Source organism: Phocoena phocoena, chromosome 4 (assembly GCF_963924675.1).
Source record: "Phocoena phocoena chromosome 4, mPhoPho1.1, whole genome shotgun sequence".
In the NCBI taxonomy this organism is placed as follows: Eukaryota; Metazoa; Chordata; class Mammalia; order Artiodactyla; family Phocoenidae; genus Phocoena; species Phocoena phocoena.
Window position 1 is genome coordinate 88,457,794 of NC_089222.1, and position 23,227 is coordinate 88,481,020.

Here is a 23,227-nt window from a genome sequence, read left to right on the forward strand (position 1 = left end):
TCTTCATCAAACCTCACACCTCCTACAAGAAAGCCTTTCATTTAATCTTAGCAATAATATTTAATTTGGTAGTGGTTTGTAAGTAATAAATCAAAATCAGACTTTTAATATCCTAATGTAATTCCCAACTCTGAATATATACTATTTTTAATATCCTGAAGTAATTCTCAAGTCTGTATAGATACTATTCTTTAAACATTTAAATTATGGTCTACTTATCCAATTCTGTCCCATTAGTCTTCTAATTTCTAGCTCTAGAATTCCATAACTGAGAGGTGACTGTATGTATACTGTAACTCTTCCTTCTATTTTAATTTGAGCATATTTATTTCACTTGGTTCCATTCATTCTTTATTCATCTCTAACATTTTTTGCACACCTCTTCTTAGTATTGGAACAGGCTAGTAAGTGCTGAAATGAGGAAGTGGAAGAAAAGTTAGGTAGAGTCCATTTACCAATTGGATATCCTACTCTACACAGGTAAACTGATTAAGTACATATATGACATATATATATTTCCTTTTCTGATTCTTCAACTTACTGAGAAAAGAAGAAATAATATATTTAAGAGTATTAAGATTTTTAAAGTATTAATGGGTGATGAACACTAGTATGAAATGCAAAGGAAGAGCTCAAGTTTCTTGCATTCAAGTCAAAGAATTTTGACGAAAATTGAGAATTTAGCCCCAACACTGCCTCCCCACATCCCTGTCCTCATAATCTACATAGACTCTATATTCCAACAAAACCACTACAAGGAGAAAAAAAATTTAACTAAGTAAATGTATAAAAATTTGGCATTTTCAACATTAAGCTAGTTTACTGAGTGACTGACATGAAGCAATATTACCTTACCATCACCTAAGGAGATGTTCTACTAAATCTAATTGTATGCTTACAAGCAGCAGAAAACAAAAAGACAAAAGCATTAAAATATTTAGTATTAAAGGATTGGTGCATGTCTCCCGGAAGAACATCTTTCTGTTATCACAGCTGCTTATTAACCCATATACATTGGAAACTCACCTCCTAAAACAGAAAAATACAACCAAAGTACACTATCCATAATTAAAGACACCATGCATATATCTTATGGAGAAAGCTATTAAAAATCAGTTACAAATCATACAAAAAATTACAGATAGGAGAAATAACTTTCATTACTTTTTGAAAAAATATACATAAATATTATAGCTATTAAACTGAATTAAAGTTTGTCTTTGTTTTCACTCTGATACAAGTGAATAAAGCCTACGTAAAGGCTATTCAAACATGTGCTCACCTGATTCACACCTGAAACTGAGGCATTATAAAGTTTTTAAAAGTTAAATACTATCCTATACACTAAAATACGTGTTTCTGGCAATTTCCTAAAACCATTTAAAATGGGTGAGTACAGAAATCCATAGTCCCTTTTTACACTTACATTAAAACACCAAATCCCAACAATTGAGATGTTAAGTTTCATCCCTCTTTTTCTTCACTTCCTCCACCCAAACTTCTGTGATGCCATGGATTGATTCACAGCTTAATACCCTACAAACTTATCTTCCCAACTTTCATTTGGGATTAAATTCATATATCTCCATAATACATGTTACTGTATTACCAAATTTTCCCCATATGCCCCACTGTTTTATTTTTCAATAGCCGTTTTAATGCTTATCTTTTCAATACAACATCTAAGCCTTTATATCCATCCAAATATTTATCTCACTATTTTTTAATAAAAGTCCTCTATTTGGGTCAGGACAGTCTCCTCAGCTTCTCATCCAACAAATTACCAATAGTAACTGAACATGTGCCAGGCCTTGTGCTAGGAATGCCAAGGATAAATTTTACACAGTTCCTGTCCTCACAATAGAGCAAAAGCCTCAAGGTAGGGTCAGAGAATCCATAAAAATATTTATTTTCCAATGAAGTATAGGAAGAAATCATCACTTTTCTAAAAAAAAGAGAGGGAGAGGGCATTTAATAAAAATTACTATTGTACTAGTATGGATTGGCACTGGTAGCCCTAGTTGGTCCATGTGTCAGACGGCACCCTGCCACACAGGGCACCCAAAATTTCCTATAGGAAGTGTGGAGTGGGACAGTTCCAGAATGAAAGTAAGTAAACAGTTACATCTTTACTTCGTTGTCCCTCTCAACATAGCATCCTGTGACAGACATTACTGTGATGTATGGGAGCTCAGCTGAATTAACTAAAAACTTATCTAGATTTAACTAAAAGTCAAAAATGTAAAGGAGGCATGACATGCGTGCTCTGACAGGTGAACATCTGACTCATAAACCAAGTGAGGGTATCAGTGTTAATCCGTGTTATATACTAGTAGGCATTTAATCCAAGTAAATGCCATTCCTGCAAAGAACTGACAGAATGTAAGATAACACCAATAATGTATGCATAAATAACAACAAAACCCCACAAAAATGGCAATGCAAATAACGTCTTCCTAATACATAAACTTTACCAGTTACATTATGAAATAAAACCATGGCAATCTAATCAGATGTGACAAATGAACCCCCCCAATCAAATATATTTAGAAACCAAATAAAACAAATTTATATTCACTCTTATTAACAACAAACCTCACACTAAACCCATACTGTGCTGAAATAGCTAATGTGAGTGGTGATTAGCATGATACTGAAAAATCAAACACCTTGAACATGAAGACTAGCTCTAAAAACAGTAGCTGGGATGAAAACTGTTAAGGTTCCCAACAATGAACTTCTTTCATTTGAATCTACTTGTTTTTGAGAGGTGGCTTAGCTTTCATACCTAAAAACAAGTTAAAATATACTCAACATGGACTTAAAACTTTGAAACACTGAATCAAAAAGTATAAAACCAAGATTAAAAAAAAATGAAGCATAATTATATGGTTTTCTCAAAAATGTTTTAGCAAGAAAAAAAGTTAACTTTTAAAATGAAGCACAATTATATTGTTTACCCAAATATTACTGTTTTAGTGAAAATAATTAGTATTTTAAAATGTTATTTCAGCAGATTAAAAATTTGTTTTTTGTGAATATTTTAAAATGCATATAGCAAAATTCTATGGTAGCACATATATAATTTATAAACATACGTATTAGGAGTACGAGTACACACTAATTTTTAATTGATAGGCACAGTCAAGAGTATTGAAGAGCACTGATCTAAAGAAGATAGATAATAACAAGAATAAAATGTGAGGTTACAATAGAGGAGATACAAGTTGATAAAAAAGAATTATGAACAGCAAGTATTAATTCTAAAGGGAAAAGTTTCATAAAACTATAATTTGAGCTGGACCTTGAATATGGACTGGTTTCCCAATATGGCAAAGGGAGGAAAGGGTATTTCAGGTAAAGGGAGCAGCATGAACATAATTATTAAGACATTAAAGCACATGGTATGGTAAAAAAAAAAGAGTTAATAGATCTAGAAATTATGTAGGTTCCCTGTTAGTAGATCTAGGCTTTGATCATCAAATGGCTGCTAATATTGAAAGAAAACGAGGTAAAGACTATGCGCCTTCTGATAGAGGAACATACCACCACTGAAGTAACCTTGCCCCCCAAATTAAACCTTAATCTTATCAAGGCTCTAGATCTGTCAACTTACAGAAAATACAGAGGTGCAACTGGCACAATCCAAACTGGAAAACTGCAGGACAGATGAAGCTGTTTCTTCACCAAAAAAACTGCATGGGAAAAGTGCGGGAGTGGGGAACAGCACACAGAGAACACACAGATTAAAAGACATCTCAACCAACCAATGTATGGATCACATTTGGTTACTAGCTAAAACTGCAAAAATATATGATTAGAAATTTGAACACTCACTGGATACTTGATATTAAGGAATTATTCATTTCTGATGTAGTAATGAATCTGTGGTTACTTTCTCTAAATGTTCCTTAACTTTTAGAGCTACATACTGATATATTTACAGATGAACTAATGGCAGGAGGGATTATATGGACAGAAATTTAAATAAAACAAGACTGACCATGAACTGACAATAACTGAAGCAGGTACATGAACATTCATTTCATTATTCTGTCTTACTATTGCATATTTTTTAATAATAATCTTTTTTTTAAACAGGAAGGTCAAAGCCTCTAGGTCTTGTTTCCTCTAGCTTTTAGATCAAACTGTCCCTTCAAGACTTGGTTTTCCCTGAGATATTTCTCATAACTGAGACTGTGAAATCAGGTATCACATCTATGTAGAAGTATTATGCATGAAAGGAAATAAGGCCTTGAATTATTCTCAAGTTTTGAGATTTATACTTTAAAGTTATTCTGCTAAACTCACTTTCACTAGGCTTCATCCATAGTGCTCAGCCAGAACAAACAGCAGCTATTAACTAAAAGGCAAGTGAAATAAAACATCACAAAATTGAATCATATTTTACCCTTCAAAATTGAAATGAACATGATAAAATAACTATTATCAAGGTTCGAGAAAAGAAATGACCCCTAAGGGTAGGTATATATAGCAAAAGCTTTTGTAAGCAATGTTTGGTTTCAAGCTCTTGATGGAAACCTATCACTACTCATCTCAAAGTAGACATGTACTTAAAAAAAAAGTGTAACTTACTGGAATAGAAAAAAACAGAAATGCATAAACAGAAACAATTTTTAAAAAAACACCGAAAAGTTGGTATACTCTGTACACTATTCCAAAGATTCTTTCATGCATGAATTTTTATTGGTATAACAAGAATGAAACCAAACTTAATCCTGTCAAATTGTATGTTATTTGAAAAAAACTGCTGCTTTCTCTAAAATAGTTTAAAGTTTAGGGGGGAAAATGTATCAAATTTTAATTCATTTTATCTTAAAATATTTTAGGTTTTATAATACTGTTTATTTTATTTTTATTTTATTTTATTTTTTTGGCCGAGCCACGCAGCGTGTGGGATCTTAGTTCCCCGATCAGGGGTGGAACCTGCACCCCCTGCAGTGGAAGCATGGAGTCTTAACCAACAGACCACCAGGGAAGTCCCTGTATCATAATTTCAAATGTCAGAAATGAGGAACAGGGAGAAGGTAACTACAAACAATAAGAAACAATGTCATTCCTACTCAAAGCAGCTCACAAGCAAAAAGTTAAAAACACTAAATGCCAACTTAAAAAATATTTTATGAAATGTGTTAATTCCAAACTGAAAGCTAATATATAAAAATTTGACTTACGTCAAAGTCACAGCAAACATTTAAAATTTATTTTAACTGCTAGGACTAGAGCTAGAAGATAATTCATGACTGTGGAGAATGTTACTGATGATATGTATATATGAGATAGGAATTACATGATTAATTAAAAGTAAATTTTATAATGGTTAACATGCCAACTTAGATGCTTCCTCAAACTTTACTTAACTGTATCCTTAACCTGATATAGTCTCGTTTGGAAAGAGAAATAAAATAGGTTTCTAATTCCACAAAACATCATTAATTAAAGGAAACTAGGTTACACACACACACTCTCTCTCTCTCTCCAGCAAAAATCAAAATGCGGGCAAAGAAGGTAATCCAGAGCCATAGGCTTGTTACAGAAATATGCCTCTTAAGAATTTTTTAAAAAAACTTTTATTTAAAGATTTATTGAACAGCTATTGGGGCTACCACCTGATAAGTAACTTGGTTAAAAAAAAAAAATCCCTGGTACAAATTAAAACTAAATATATCCCAATATAACAAAAATTTGAGAAAAGAGCTTTTCATGGATGATACATTAACAAGTAAATAGGAAAAACAATCCAATCTGTAAATCATTCCCCTGTTAGAATTAAAAAATCAATATGGGTACCATTTCTTCCTTTCTTACACTTTACATTGATTACTTCCACACATTAACAACCTCTTGTTCATACTTTGTTTCAGCAGTATTTACCAAAAGCAAAATCAAACTAAAATCAGATAGTTTTGCATCTAATATTGCTACATTTCTCTCAATTTTTGCACTTATACATTGTACTTCCTATAGCCCCTTATGCGAACATTCAGCCAGGCTTACCATTATAACTTCCCTATATATGGCTATCAGAAGCAATACCTACTACTGAAAAACCCTAATGGTTTCTTTAATGTTAGACTTATCAAACAGAAACCTTTCAGGCACATGGTAAAATACTATCTTTCAACTATAAAGTACTTCTCAGATACCACTTTTAAAGTCAACCCCTAGCCTATTAAAGTTTCAACATATTTTAATAAAAATGCAAAAAAGGGAAAAACAAAGAGTTGAATTCATCTCCACTGTATCACTGAAGTACTTTAACTACTGTGAAAGAAAACTCTAAAGTGAACACAAAAATGAAAAACCAGTTCAAATATAAAGGCAATAAACACGGCCAAAATAAAGTAAAACTATTCTTCCACCTTTTCCAAGAGAGTAGGAGTTCAATACATCAATTAGCTGTGCACATTAGTGATACTCAAAAAGTAATTTAAAAAACTGTTTATTAATATGACTATGTTTACAAACAAGTCTCTATGTACAGTAAACATACATAAAGCTCTAATAAACAATAGTGCAATGCTTCAGAAAGTCTTAAGCACTAGTATCATATCATATTCTTAAAATTCTGAAGTCTTTTAGTAGCTTGCCAAATGATTTAGAAAGGATGCAGAATATATCAAATACTCACTTGCAGTGTTCCATGTCACTCCCTACTGCCAAAAAAAAACCAAACCAACAAATACTAAACAAAAAACCCTAACCACACAATGGCCACTATTTAAAAGAAAGTTCATGATCACTAAGTAGATATTTATATTTTAAAATACAGTTCTTGGAATACATTGCTAATTTCCTTCGGATTAGAGTCAAGTTGTGATTTGTACAATATTCTAAATGGGATTATTCTTCTCAGATTCATATGACACTTCAAACCACTAAAGAGGATGTTTTGCTCAAAAAAGCCACAAATTTACATCTTCCATGGAAAAAAGTTTTAGACTCATCTTTCTTATGGCCATATCATTGCTAACATTTAAATAAAAAAATAAAGTCACTTTGATCATAAGGTATTATCATGAAAGTTTTTCTTCCAATGATTGGGACCAAAGAGTCTTAATATTGGTCAGTGGTTAGCCATATTTAAACCAAATATTTTTAACAAGACATCAATGAACTTAACTGTATCCTTAACCAACACTTTACTGTTATACTAAGTGTTTGAGGGAGAGAAATAAAATAGATTTCAAACTTCCACAAAATACTGCTATGTTAAAATAAAGGAAACTAGGTTATAATCACTGAGAATAAAGCCTTCACTACTTGCAAAATTCTATGAACATGTTAGAACTTTGCCTTATAAAAACATTTTTCTAGATTTGATGAGGATTGGGAAGGGAGCAGTTGGGAAGGTGAAAAAAAAGTACCTACTTTGCCATTTTATTAGCAAAATAAGTTATTTAATTTATGATTCTCCTGCTAACTTCTATTTCAACTCCCTGGAAAAACTCCTAAGGCAATTCTGCACAGTCCTTTTTTCAAATGAATCATCAACAGATAAAACATATTCTTTGGTCTTCAAAATAGTTGTCATCATTATAATTGTATAGGACTCCACTGTAGAAGCAATTTAATTACCTAACAAAGAAGATCCACATTTGAAGATTTAGGTAAGATTTCTTTTTCAAAAGATACATGACTTTTGGAAAGGATATACTTAATTATGTAAAAACCAAAAAACAAAACAAAAAGACCTCATGATGTTTCCAGTTTTAATTGGAAAAACAAAAATCTTGAAACACATACATACATTTAGGAGGAAAAGGGGGATGGTTTGTCAATATCCATCAGCAAGTGCTAGTGATTGGTTCTATAATTCAGATTTTTTCTTGTTAAATCTCAAATTTCCAAGTTTATTCTATTTTTTTCCTATATATTTATCCATTTGAACAACATCAATAATAAATGACTAAAACAAGATGGTCTACAAAATTCTCTGCACAGATTCTTGGCTGAAATGTTTGTCTCATTTCTAAAAATGGTACTCCAATGCTTGTTTTACCCATGGTTTTCCATATACTGAAATGCTCTCTCTGCACTCTATTAAACTATGTACCATCTTTTCATTATTATTCTTATATTTAGGACATAAATCATTAAAACAAAACTACCACTTCATGTACCAAAACCTATGTTCACATGACAATATAAGCACTGCCCTCCAGAGATGAAGAGATTGTAGTAATTATCATGTTTAAAAGGCATGTTTTTATTACTCTTGTATGTATTCTGGACAAAAATATTGATCAGCTAATTATACTCTTCCACACATCATGTTCACTGAGTGTACTACCACAGTTTTTAGTGCAACAAAATACCTTTGAAAAGCCACTCTACAGTAATTATGGCAAGGCTCATTAAAATGCAGAGGTAAAGATTCCGTTTGTATAGAAACATAGAAAATAATGTCTGAAAAGAAAAGGTGTTTCATCAGGCTGAATTTTTTTGTATACTAAAAATATATATAAACATTTCTTGAATTAGTTTTATAGTCAATTTTGATGTAGTATCATTTAGTGGTGATAAATTTTGAGAGGTATACGTTTAACAAACATTTTACTTGAGATAATAGTCTTAGGTAAACATTTAATACACAATGCCAAGGTAGTTTCCTTTTTTTTTTAACTTTTGTACCAAAAAAGTCATTCATTTAATGTTGACATTTCTTCTTACCTGTGTGCCTCAGACCAATAAAGTACTCTGCATTAAAATTTAAATCTTGAGACAGTAGTACAGCATTGAAAAAAAAAACTGTAAAGCAGCTCAGATACACTGAACCCAGATTTTACATTTCTGTTTGTCAAATTAGAATATAAAAAGCTTGAAAATCAAGTTGAAAAGCTTATTATTCCTCGAGAAAAAGTATGAACAATCTGAAAATGATCAACTAGTATGAATGAAACATTGTACATAGTTAAGTCACATTTAGTGGCTGCTAAACATACCACTCCCTCCTGGAAATTACGGAACCATCTACATGTGAAACTAAGTCATCTTCATTTTCATCATACTGTTCATCGCTGACGAACTTCATTCCCATTTTTAGATCTTCATAATAATCCATTGGTCTTTCAAACCTACTGAGATTTTCTACATTGTTCCACTGCGTTTTTTCATGCTCTTCTAAATAGTCTTTCCGTATTAGATTGTTCACTGGATTTTTGTTTTCTTTTTTTACACTGTCTGGGTAAGAATCAAGCTCATCTTGTTGAAGAACATCTATCTGTGATTCTTTTTGCATATCTGATGGTGGAATGTAGTTCTTGGCAAAGTAGTCTCCACGAAACGTCCGTCTTCTCCTATAGCAGAATATTCCAGCCAAAATACTTACAAGTACTATGAAGAGAGCCCCACCCACTACACTAGCAATGATTGTGCCAATTGTGTCATCCTTAATTGTTGCCAAAGTTGACAATGGGAAGGGCAATTTTTTTGGTTCTGTTGCTAGATCCTCGAAGTCAGCAGTTGAGGGATGCCACTGAATTGTAGGCTGAAGGGTGGTAGTAGTAGGAGGATCTAATGGAAACGGTAAAGATAGACAAGACACAGAAAGGCAAAGAATGTCAATGCAGGCTGATTCAGCAGCAAGTTGAAAAGACAGCACAGTTAATGAAAATATATTCATAGTAATAATAGTTTTTCATTCTTAATTTAAGATTAGAAAGTAGTGATACTTCTACATGTAAAAAAAGAATAAATCTGACACTTAGTCAGTTACCAATTATGTAAAGGGAATGAAAAATTATGTATGGTGTAAATCCTATATTATTCTATTCCAAGTTTAAGTGTGACACTGTATTCTAAGAAATACTTTTTCTTTTAAATTAAGACTATTATTTAAGTGTCCTATATACAGCTGGCTTAAGAATTATCATTACTAAAAAATTAAATCGAATCATTCAAATGTACATTTTCTTAGCCAGTAGCACAAGGAAATAACAGAATAATAAAAGAATGAAAAAATTAAAATGTTTTCTTGAAATCCATCTTTACCTAATATAGTTTATTTTTGTAAGAGCTGAACTTATCTTTAAAAGAATGAAAAACTATAGATTCTTGTTAAGTGGCCATAGTATAAGCTGTTGACTTAATAATTCTCTCAAAAATATTTTCCTTAAATAAAGAAAACTCTTTAACTTTTAGAAAGGACGTATGTAGTATATACCATTATTTAGTGATTTAAAAAATGAAAAGCACATATTTATGTTAGCCAGATGGGCTATTATCAAATGAGACCAATAGACAAAGTAAAAACATGTTATAAACTATATAGTGTTATAAAAATGTCATCATCATGTCTATACTCCATGGGTAAGATATCTGAACATTTAGGAAATTGAGAAATTTCAACCATGTCTGCAAAATTCAATGTCACATTGCTTTAGGATGGAGTCTCAGAAAGAGCAGCTAATATTTTAGAGAGAACATTCTAAGGATACTTAAATATTAGATGCAAATGATCCTGTGTATTGCCATTAGATTACAGAGTAAATAGCCATTAATATTAAAAAGCAGCTAAACATAAATAGTAAAAATTAAAGATTGGTTAATTATCAATTAAGTGGTATTTGTAGGTCATGTTACACAAAATTCTAGAGTTTGAAGAAAGGATGACTTCAAAAATCTTGAATTTCTTCATTGATAAAAAATAAATGACCCAAATGGTAATCTCTTATAATTAATTTTTAAATGAGTGGTACTGACAGAGCTTTTAAAAAGTGATTGTTAGAAAAATACTAAATCTACATGGGGTAAGTTATTCTAAAATTACAAGCTAAAGAAACATACTTACTGAAACAGGTTTCATCACGGAATGCCATATGTATAGAATGTAGTAAAACTTTAGCAAGTACAGTGTAAAATGTAACAAGTACATTATAAGTAATTTCCTATGAGTTTAAACCAATATAACAGGCAATCCAGTCAAATACCTTGAAGTGAATTAGTTATATTATATGTAAGTAAATGAATCAAAGAAGAGTTTTAATTTGTGAGAACAAATTCACTAGTTGTACAAATTCAATCTTAAAAAAAAATTGTGAAATTGCAGGATCATTTCTATTATAAAAGTAGTAAAGCCTCATATAATCCAACCTCACAGAACCAGGATAATAAAGAAACAGACTAAAAATTAATCATTTATAAGACAACTCATGTATTTTCTGAGGAGGAGGACTAATGGAAGTTTTACATATTAAATGTCATCTTTACAATGATTCCCAAAGGAAAAAGTATTATAATAAATGGGCATCAGCATGTTTAAACAAAAGCACAAATCACCTAATTAATGATTTAAAATTCACACATTTTTGTGCACATAAAATTTTTAAAGTTTTTGATAGCTCTTGATGAAATGGTATTTTTCTCAGAATAGTACATGTACATCAGCTCTCACCAAATATGATACATAACTGTACATTTTAACGAAGTATTCTTAAAAAGAAAAAATCACTGACATTTATTTCTACTTGTAATGTTCTTTATGTGAACACAAATGGACATCCACTGTGTATTTAACTGAGATTTAACAAAATACAACTTTCAGAAAATCTAACAACAAAAAAAGAGTAACCAAAAAAATCTATTTAAAAATCTTATTTTGTCAGCAGTTCTAGAAATTTTCAAACCTACCAGCCCCTCAACTAGTGTAAAAAAAACAGCATAGGGCTTCCCTGGTGGCGCAGTGGTTAAGAATCCGCCTGCCAATGCAGGGGACACGGGTTTAAGCCCTGGTCCGGGAAGACCCCACATGCCGGGGAGCAACTAAGCCCGCGCGCCACAACTACGGAGCCTGCGCTTTAGAGCCCGCGAGCCACCACTACTGAGCCTGCATGCTGCAACTACTGAAGCCCATGCACCTAGAGCCCGTGCTCCGCAACAGGAGATGCCACCTGCAGTGAGAATCCCGCGCACCGCAACGAAGAGTAGCCCCGACTCGCCACAACTAGAGAAAGCCCGAGCACAGCAATGAAGGCCCAATGCAGCCAAAAATAAAATAAATAAATTTTTTACAAAATAGCATAGCCTCACTATTAATAAGAGGGACTATTGCTAAACGTTATATTTTGTATCTTAAGCAATGGATATATCATGATTCACATGAGATATTTATTCATGCTTTCCAATTCTTGCTCTGCTCCAAGATAATTACAGTGAGTCATTCTTTGTATAAGGAGGCAGGAGGACAATTTTGTAATCACTAATAGCTACGTATTTATCATGATTTACAAATCGTTCCCGTAAATAAATAAGCATTCCTTATTTATTCAGTTGTTATTTTTTATATTCTTTGCTAAATGTGATAAATAAATATATAACAAATGTAATAAACTAGTAGATTCTGAGTTCTCCACACACAACTTAAGTTTCTTTTTCAAATTAACGAGTTCTGCCAAATAGGAAAACAAACAGTCCAGTAAAAACTCTGTAGCTATGAAGTATATTTTAGCTTAATAATTACTGTGTTAAAAAAACTGAATGAATTGGTTCCCTTTTCTTTTAGACTATATAAATTGTTTAAATAAACAAAATCTATAAATGTTAAAGTTTTTTTGTTTTGTTTTGTTTTTTTTGTGGTACACGGGCCTCTCACTGTTGTGGCCTCTCCCATTGCGGAGCACAGGCTCCGGACGCATAGGCTCCGCGGCCATGGCTCACAGGCCCAGCCGCTCTGCGGCATGTGGGATCCTCCCCGACCGGGGCACGAACCCATATCCCCTGCATCGGCAGGCGGACTCTCAACCACTGCCCCACCAGGGAAGCCCTATAAATGTTAAAGTTGAAGGATTGCTAGATTAAGTGCGTCTCATTATGTCTGGATTGAAGTTCATTCAAATTATATGATTTGAAATTCAAGATTTGCATAGGAATATACTTTGATTTTTAGGCATGAGGATCTTAAGTGATATATGAAAATTTGCTTCTCTAGTCTCAGAGATGTAAGAGGTATCAGGGAAAAAACACACACACCAAAAGCAACTAGAAAAACACAATTTCTAGCAGTCGGTTAGTCCTGGACAAAGAGCCACTGTACCACCATGAGTAATAAGTGAAGTTGAATATTGCAGTCTTGAATATTGCACCTCTTGCACAATAACTTGTGCCAATGTGGGAAAATGTATAACAAAATTTCAAATAACTCAGAGTTGCTAATTCTATTCTGTTGTGGGTAGAACTTTTTAGCCTCCAGTCATAGCATACCTTCCTTTTACAAATATTTTAAAATATCATTTATGAAATTATAAAATATAAATTTTATTATTGAGATTAAAATGTTTTCCTAGAGGAAAATGGGTACATATAACTCACAATGAAAAAGATTAACTTTCTGATCATTTACTGTATAAGTTACGGCCTTTTATTGTGATAAAAGCCTACTAGTAGGCTTTAATAGTCTGTTGGGGAAAGCAATTTATATCTAGGATACGTGATATACACTAAGAAGCTCGTAGAGGACCTAACTAAACTCAGTACAGTATACTGTATTAAAGACTGGACAGAAAATTAAGTCTAATTCTTGATGATTACTTAAAGAAAACCATCTCATATAATGCTATCTTTTTCTGAAGTACTCAGTGGTAATTAACTGTGATTTTTCATATTTACTCAAAGTTTTGTTTCGACTCTTATAAGACTTAGTAGAGGTTGATTTTAAAATGTGTAAAGTTTATCATCAGTGGTATATTAGTACTTCTGTCAAAAAAAATAAATTCACATAAATGCAGACTGAATTTTTTATTCTTTCCTGATTATTTTCTTCTCAAATGTATTCATGCATGAGACAAAAGTTTACTGAACACTTACTATGTGCTAAAGATTGCTGCAGAGGGTGAGAATACAGTATTGATTAAAGCACACAAAACTCCTGCCCTCTTAGGACATATGTTCTAGTGGGGGTAAAAACAGGCAAGCATATAAATAAAATATGTAGTATGCCACATGGTAATATGTACTGCAGAGAAAAAATAAGGCAGAGAAGAATGACAGACAGTAGTAAAGGGGTGAGAAGAGAGAGGTTTCAATTTTTTTTTTTTTGCGGTATGTGGGCCTTTCACTGTTGTGGCCTCTCCCATTGCGGAGCACAGGCTCCGGACACGCAGGCTCAGCAGCCATGGCTCACGGGCCCAGCCGCTCCGCGGCATGTGGGATCCGGACCAGGGCATGAACCCGTGTCCCCTGCATCGGCAGGCGGACTCTCAACCACTGCGCCACCAGGGAAGCCTGAGGTTTCAATTTTAAATATGGCTGTGAAGGTGATATTTGAACAAATACCTCTTTCCCTGAAGGGAAAGAGGTATGAGGATATCTGAAGAACATTCTAGGCAGTGGAAACAGAAAGTGCAATGACTCTGAGGTAGGAATGTGCCTGTTCTGTTCAGAGAACAGCAAAGTGGCCAGGGTGGCTGAAGCCAGGTGTACAAGGGATATAATAAGAGGTGAGCTCAGGGAGATAATCTAGGGCCATAATGTGTACAGAGCTTATAAATCACTGTAAAGATTTGGTTTTCATTGTGGGCAAAATGGGAAGTCCATGGAAGGCTTGGAGGAAAGGACTGACATGATCCAACATGCCCTTTAAAAGGATTATTCTGCCTGCTCATTTGATGACACATTGAAAAGTAGGAAAATTAAATGGCTGTTCTATAGTGAAGTAAGGGTTGCCTGATGGTTTGTGCCGGAATACTGGCAACAAAAGTGGAGAATTGGTAAGGTTCTGTGTATAACATAATGAGAGAGCTCACATCAATTTGCTGATGGATGGGGTGGGGTATGAGGGGAAAATTAAAATCAGGAGTAAGTATCAAGGGTTTCATGCCCTGAGCAAATGTAAGGATGGAGCTACCAATAACAGAAAAGGCAAACAAAGACTGCTGGAGAAAGAGCTTCGGTAGCAAGAGGCAGAAGAAAGATGAGGAACTCAGTTCTGAATGCATATTATACTTCTACATAGGAGGTTAATGATCACTAAGAGGCAGTGGGACACACAAGTCATGAGTACTGGGAAATGGACCCAGAATACCAAAGATATAAATTTAACATATCACCAATAGATAAGACGCCAAAATTGAGGCTTGATATTTAAATGATTACATAATTAGAACACACTGAGCCTAGGATTTACAAGTAATATCCCCACACCAAATTTTGTACAACAGAAATAAAAAGTAATTGGTCCTTAGGTAACCACATTTTAAATATGGATTTCCTGTGGCTTTAAGATTCCTTTTTTTTTTTAAAATAAAAAAACCTCTAAGGGAAGAAAGAGAGACTAATATACTAATAGATTTACACCAAAGCACTGCTGTTGGCAGAAAGGACTAGCTAGAGATGTACAAAGCTCTAATCTTCTTGTGAGATACATGCAAAAAAAAATTGTGTATCATGTGCCAGGCACTAAGTGCTGAGTATACAGTAATAAAAAAAAAACACACAAATTGTTTAAATATGAGGATAGATAATAGGTAAATAAATAATCATACAACTACAAACTGTGGTAAATACCATGAGAAAATAATATGGGAAACTGTTCTTAGATTAAGTGATCACAGAAGGACTAAGAATGTAACATTAATGCAAGCTTAAAATTTCTCTAAAATCATGGAAAAGAATCTGAAAAAGAATATATATCTATACATATATAAAACTGAATCACTTTGCTGTACACATGAAACATAAATCAACTACACTTCGATTTAAGAAAATTTAGTTTTAGACTGAACAGAGAAAAAAATCTTAACTACCTATTATCTAATTACCATACAAACCTCCATTTCTCAAGATTCTCTTCCTTTTTTCCTCTAACTTTCCATTTGTTAGACACAAAGATTACTACATTCTTATAGTCAGGAGGGAGATGTTTAAAATATTTATATAATTTTTATAAATAAGCATTCCATTGATAATTTATTATTTATAGCTACACCCAGGAAAAATATATTTTTGGCTCCAACTATGTTTTGTAAATACCCAAATATATACTCAGTCAAACTGATAAAAACATTCACAGTGAAACAAATGGAATGCATAAATTCTAAGTTCTTAGTGGCTTATGGACTGATCATAAAGCACATCTTAAATTTTATTTCATTGGAACATTTTCAGTAGCGTTCCTACTTCACCTCTCAGTAACTCTATATGGTATAGCCTCATATTGAGTGACAATGATATTTAACAAGAGGTTCATCAAAATTGATATCCCATTTTATTTATTAGACACATGTGCAGAGTAGCTTACCAAAAACAAACAAAAAAATCCAACATTTATTCTTGGTGTAAATACGAAAGAACCTAGAAGGGTACACACTACCAATAAAAAGAATATCTAATACTATTTAACTGAAAAATTAGCTATATGCATAAGGTCTTAAAATGTATATGAATTTATTGCAGAGACGTTTTGACATTTTTTAAGTAATGGAATGCCACTTTACCTATGTATTTCAGGTAGATTATTTGGAAAACCTCACACTGAGGAATATGTATCTTCACAAGTATAAATTACTGCCTAGATCACAGTGTTATTGTTATGATTGTTGTTACAGAAATAATTTAAGTAACTCATTTTGTGAGTAAAGAGTAACTTACCTGAAATATAGATGACCTTTTGATCACTTCTTTGACCAAGGGAATTGGTCACTTTACAGACATAAACACCAGAATAATTGAAAGTCAGTGGATGGACAAAATGAAGAGTATTGTCTGAAGCCAATAAACCATCAGGCCACTGTCCATCCAACCTATATTTTAAAAGGCATAAAATTACTTTAAATATCTTCAGATTCTATTTATTGACAGCTATTTAAATAAGATATTATACTTCCTAGTTGTCAGTGAAAGAATCAGTATCCTTTAGGTAAAAGTCACTATGAAATAAAAGCATATGTTATGAATTTTCATTTTAATAGAGATGAATTAATTGATAAAGTCCATTAAGAATACCCATTCTTTCAAAATATCAATTCATATCAATTAATATAAGTGAAGCTAGGCTAACATATTAGAGGGAATAGGAGGGAAGGAGAGAAAAAAATATGTGATTTTTAAAGAATTACATTTGGAAAACTGGAAAATTAGAAATATACATTATTTGAAGACATACCCATAGTATCCAAAGAATTAAAATAATTCTCAGTGAATTATGAATCTATACATGATACATCTACAACTTTCTTAATGAAAAGTCATCATTTTAGTACATGATAATGTTTTAGCACCTTCTGTAACATATTTAAAGAGCAACATTTAATACGGAACAAATAAATCTATACTGTGCCCTATCCAAAGATGGTTAATTTCTAAAGCACCAACAAGGGTCTTCTTATACAATAATTTCACTCATAAGGTAGGCATCTGTGACAACAAAAACCAATGCACCTTTGGTATCAATAATAACTCTTTTTAAATGGTTTCTCAACTAATTGGGTTAAAAGGTCCTATCTGGTGTACACATTATTATAAACCATAATAGGAATAAAATCCCACTACAAGAACTCTAAAACCATTCATTGCAATGGAACTAAGTATACTGCTATACCTCATTTTTCCAACCTTAGGGTATACCCCATGGGGGGAAAAAACCAATAGGTCTTTATTTTGAAAGTGTTTTTACAGCCCATAAATTATTTTTTAAGATAAGAGGATAAAAAGTGAAGTAAACCCAGGCACTCAACTACTACTATAGTTTGAGCTAAGCAAATTTTCAAAAAGTGCATTCACTCGTTCACTTAGCCATCCATTATTTAATTACTAAGAACTTACTATTTACCATACTCTGCTCTGCTGGTGTTGCTGAAATGCACAGGTAAATAAGATTAGGTCCTTGCTTTCAATGATCTAAGCACATTAGTAGGAGACCAACAACTTATTACAAAGGTAATAAGAACACAGAACAATGAAAAGGTAGAAAGAAGCAAATCAACACTGGAGAACAGATGGAAGGATTTTGGTCTGTGATCTCAAGTGCATAAAAGAACAATCAGTAAAATCTTTTACAGTTGCTATGACTTTAATTTGCATTGAAGGATAAAGGTAATATTCTTACATGGTTTAAAGAACAAAAACAAAAACCCCATATCTTCTTCTTAAGAGGACTTTGGAAAGAACATTTTTACAAGCATCAGCTTTCAAAAGGTAAACCCTTTTTCTAGGAGTATAAGAATGAATATGAAGTCTATGTATCTTATCAGTTAGCTCTGTACTTTGGGCCCAAAATTCTAACCCCTTTAATTCTGAGAAATATAAAAATGGCTTATAATCCTTTAAAGTTGTTTATTCAAATAAGCTAGAAAAATCTAAATATCATATTAAACTCACAACAAATGACATGCTAAGCACCTTCCATGCTCCTGTACCTATGTTACATGATTTATATTCACTGTCTCTACCCTCACAAAAACTCTATGGGGTACCATTATCAATGAGGAAACAAAGGATTAGAGAGGTTAAATAACTTATTTAAAGAAGACATCTCCGGGATTCCCTGATAGCGCAGTGGTTGAGAGTCCGCCTGCCGATGCAGGGGATACGGGTTCATGCCCTGGTCGGGGAAGATCCCACATGCCGCGGAGCGGCTGGGCCCGTGAGCCATGGCCGCTGAGCCTGCGTGTCCGAAGCCTGTGCTCCGCAATGGGAGAGGCCACAACAGTGAGAGGCCCGCGTAATGCAAAAAAAAAAAAAAGACATCTCCCAGTACAGACACCAGCGTAAGAACTCAGAATTGTATGACTTTTAGAAATACCCTATCACACATCTTAACCAATGCCTTCTTCCCACACTGAAAAAAATGGAAGGCCTACTCTACTTTTAAAACTTTATCTTTGCTTAAAGACAATAGATTGACCAAATATACTCTTTCCTTGCACCCACAAAATACCACCTAAAGTAAGATTAAAGGAATGAAAATACTATTAAAAACCAACGCGGAGAAAGAGAACAGGAGGTAGAATTCATCAGATGTTTCAATAAACTTTTAGAAGACAGAAAACAGATGGAGAAAACAATATATGCTTGAGGCCAATGTTTCCCAATCAGGAGTAATTCTGTCTCCAGGGGACATACCTGGTATGTCTTGAGACAGTTTTGGTTGTCACAACTTGGGGTGGGGGAGCATGTGCCGCTGGCTGTAGAGAATAGCGGCCAGGGATGCCACTAAACATCCCACAATTCACAAGACTGCCTCCAACAACAAAGATTTATCCAGCCCAAAATGTCAACAGTGCCAAGACTGAAAAGCTCTGCTTTTGGCTGAAGAAGTGCTTGCAGGAGGCATATGAATGAGGAAGCAGCTAGTGTGGTCCACTGAACCCAAGATCTGGAGTTTGACTCACTGTACTGCAGAAGGCCAGAGTGAGGCAGAGGGCTAAAAATAAGATCAGTTGAAAGTTGAAAAAACAAAAAAACAGATTCCTCTCAACTCTGTACAGATACCAGGCATTTATGTTTTAGGCAAAATAATGAAGGTTAATTCAATAAATAAACTGAATGGCCATGAAAAAAAGAATTCTACTCTTCAGTAACTGGTATCTGAAGCTCCCCCAGTGAAATAAACTCCTCTCTAGTTGATCACTCCAAGTGGAATCTACCCAGTAGGTACTCCCTATTTAAAATAAAATGCTGAAGAGTTTCCACTCAGCATTTTATTTTAATGCATCACTGTGAAATGACTGGACAACTGAGAAAATCAAGAAATATCTACAAAATGAAAGACCAAACAAACAAAAAAAAGAACCTGGAGGAAAAAAGAAACAATATGTAAGAAGCAGAAAAAACTCTGCAGAGGAAATAATTCTAGTATCTCTAGGAAGAAACCAGAAGATACTACATCCATAAAATACGAAAAGGATGCTATGAAAATGAACAGAGAATAAGAAAACACGCTTAGAAACTGAAAATATGTCAAAAGAAAATTTTCAATCAGTGGAGCAGAGGGATCGAGGAAATCTTGGGAGAATAACAAAAACTGAAAACTAATAAGAAAGAATGTTTAGTATACAATAAATAGGAATTCCAGTACAAGCAAACAAACAAAAAAAGCAGGGTTAATGACTAAGGGAAAAAAAAAGAAGAAAAGAAAAAGAAAGAAGAGAAGAGAATCCACAGTTGACAGATACAATTCTCTAGACTGAGAAGGTGTGGGGTGTGCGGGAGGGGTGCAAACACTGAGAAATACGAAAGTAAACCTCAGTATAGCAGTTTGAAATTCCACAGATAGAGAATTAAGGATATTCAGATAGTAAACTACACAAGTAAAAAGAAGCAATTATTAGCCTCAGGAAAAACAAACAGCTTTAGAAACAAAAGAAAACAAAATTCCAGTATACTACTTAACTCTCAGTAAATAATATTTACCTGTCATAGGAAGGCAACGATTACACAGTTTATTTCAAAGTAGCTTAATTTCATTTGGACAACGAAGGTCAGGAATATGTATATGAGTGTTCATGTGTGAAGGGGTAAATATAAAATTAAATTTTCATTTTCATAATAAGAAGTCAATAGACAGTGTTAAAGATTAGTAAATTAAGAAGCAGCAGTTTAAGACCGATGATGATAAACACCAGAAGGAATTGCTAACATCGCCAAAGTAGCCTCTGCTAACATCGCCAAAGTAGCCTCGGAGGAACAGAATCGCGGGGGCTGGAAGGTGGGGAGAGGTGGGGCAGAAAAACACTTAGAAACCCTTAATTTAATTTCCAGCTCTCAGTGTAATCATATATTACACTGATAAAAACAACTTCCAATATACATTTAAGAATACTTTTGACTTTTAAATAATTTCTCTTTAGAAGTATCTAACATTATTACCTGCTCCACACAGATTTGAAGGGTGGTGGATTTGCATCAGCATTACACTTGAGATTAACACCTTTTCTTCCTACAAACCAGTTTCCATCATAGCCTGTTACTGAAACCTCAGGAGCGTCTATAAAATAAATGCATTATACAACAGATTATCTTTTGTGAATGATAGATGCAATACACAACGATAAAGCATTAACATAATACACAACTTTAGAAGTGGTGTATTTTCCTTCTCTCATATACATAAGAAATAAGGAATACAGTACTCAGTAAATACTGGTTGACTAAAAGAATGATTGAATGAATGGACAATGAGCACCAAACACTAGGCAGCTATAAGCATGTACAATTCTAGTTATTATGGACACAGCGTAAGAATATTCACAAACCTATAATCACCAAAAGCAAAATGTAAGAGTCCTGTTATGAAATACGCAGAGGTATACGAACAAAGAAAATATAGTTGGTAATTTGATGAGACATGGAATTTAAGTACCAAGTCACTACATAAAACTGTCTTTAAAGAAATGTTTAATTCAAAAGGAAATATCCCCTAAGAGATACCAATTACAAAAAATAAAATAAAATAAGATTCCTTATATTACAATTAATTAATACCCTTTGGGCATGTAAAGATGTGACAAACTTTCTAAGACTATAATCACAACTAAAGTAAATTATCTGAGGCCTCAATCATTCTAAAACATTAAATTTTTATTCATGGCCTAAAAGTACACAAAGGTCTTTTAGCATATGTGCAATATAATTAGCTAAATGAGCAATTATCCACATCTACCATCAATATAAATTTATACCTTCAAACTGTAAAATCCAATACTAATCATTCATTCAACCACCATTGTTTAGCTCCTATTAAGTGACAGGCACTGTTTTAGAGGTTTAGTATACATGTAGACTCTGTATTCACAAAACTTACATTCTAATGGTAACAGGAAAGATGACATTTTAAAAACTTTAACTAAAATCCGTTATGAGGGCCAAGAAGGAAAAGAATACGATACTAAGAGAAAAGATAAAGAAATGCTATTTATGTATGGTACAGGGACGTTCCACCCTTCTGTGAGCTATACAAGTAAACTAGATAAAGAGTACGTGGCCAGATGGGAAGTTAGAGAGAGACCAGGTCAGTCTTTAACTCTGTAGGGAAGCCTGAAGTCAATCAAGTAAGGTTTACAAAAAAAAGTAGTAAAAAAATTAAACTTTTTATACTAAGGTACAATTACCTTAATAATTAAAAAAAAGTTTGCCTCTTATAAATACAAAGAATTAACAAACATTTTTTTCTAACTTAAAAATGGTAATAAAAAATATTACTGAAAGAACAGTACAGATGTATGTGAGTTTAAGTTATTTTCAAAGGAGGAGAAAATAGGTAGTAAAGTATCCCCAAAGAATACCTCCAAATTTTGAGATATGAATTCTGGATATAAGATTTTATCTCCTTAAGCTTTGTTTACATGTTTCAGAGGGCCCAATTAACAGGAGAAAAGAATACTCTGAGAACATTTTAGAAGTAGGCCACTAAATCTAAACCATAATTATAAAGTTTTACATCAGGAGAAATATTTTTACACATTTAGAATTTCATTCAGGCAAACAAAAAAATAATAGTATAAATACTGAAGAAAATTTCAGTCACTATTAGACACAGGGAAGAAAAAAAATATATGAGAAAAATATTAATGGTACTTACAACCAGGATGTAAAATTTAAAAGAAAAAGTTAAAAGTATGTAAAAGCAAGAAAGAAAAAGAAGAAAAATTTTATTTGGATTCTCCAAATAAGTGAGGAGAAAAGAAGGTACAGTCAGCCCTCTGTATCCATGAATTCAGCATCTGTGGATTCAACCAACTGTGGTTGAAAAATATTCAGGAAAAAAAAATTCTACAAAGTTCAAAAAAGCAAAACTTGAATTTGCTGCATACCAGCAAATATTTCCATAGTATTTACATTGAATTTATAGCTATTTACATAACATTTACATTGTACTAGGTATTATAAGTAATCTAGAGATTATTTAAAGTACATGGGAGGATGTGTGTAGATTACATACAAATATTGATACTATGCCATTTTATATAAAGGATTTGAGCATCCTTGGATTTTGGTAACTGAAGGAGTCCTGGAACCAATCCCTCATGGATACCGAGGGACTACTACTAGGACTGTATTTGCACTCAAGAATACAATGGTAATAACATCCATGTAAGACAACTTCTCAAGTTTAACCCTGTAAATGTTTAAAAAGATCCTTAGAATTAGTTTTAAAAACCATTAATTATACCAAGTGTAATGAATATGTGTAAAATTCCATGAATGTCATATCAAAAAAAACAATAACAACAAAAAACAGAACATTTCCTTCAAAAACCTACCTAGATTTATG

General features: G+C 33.1%; 1 protein-coding gene across 3 annotated transcripts in view; it reads right to left on the reverse strand.

The window, feature by feature from the left end:
- The window catches only part of NECTIN3 (nectin cell adhesion molecule 3), a 127,860-nt gene that overhangs the window by 52,106 nt on the left and 52,527 nt on the right, over window positions 1-23,227 (reverse strand). Inside the window, exons 4-6 of one of the 3 annotated variants that reach the window (XM_065876529.1) lie at window positions 20,824-20,941; window positions 16,606-16,757; window positions 8,957-9,537 (exon numbers count right to left, since the gene is read on the reverse strand). In XM_065876529.1, coding sequence (XP_065732601.1) covers window positions 8,957-9,537; window positions 16,606-16,757; window positions 20,824-20,941 — 851 coding nt within the window. Of the gene's footprint in view, window positions 1-8,956; window positions 9,538-16,605; window positions 16,758-20,823; window positions 20,942-23,227 lie in introns of those variants that run through there. The other 2 variants (XM_065876531.1, XM_065876530.1) reach the window with 2 other exon arrangements.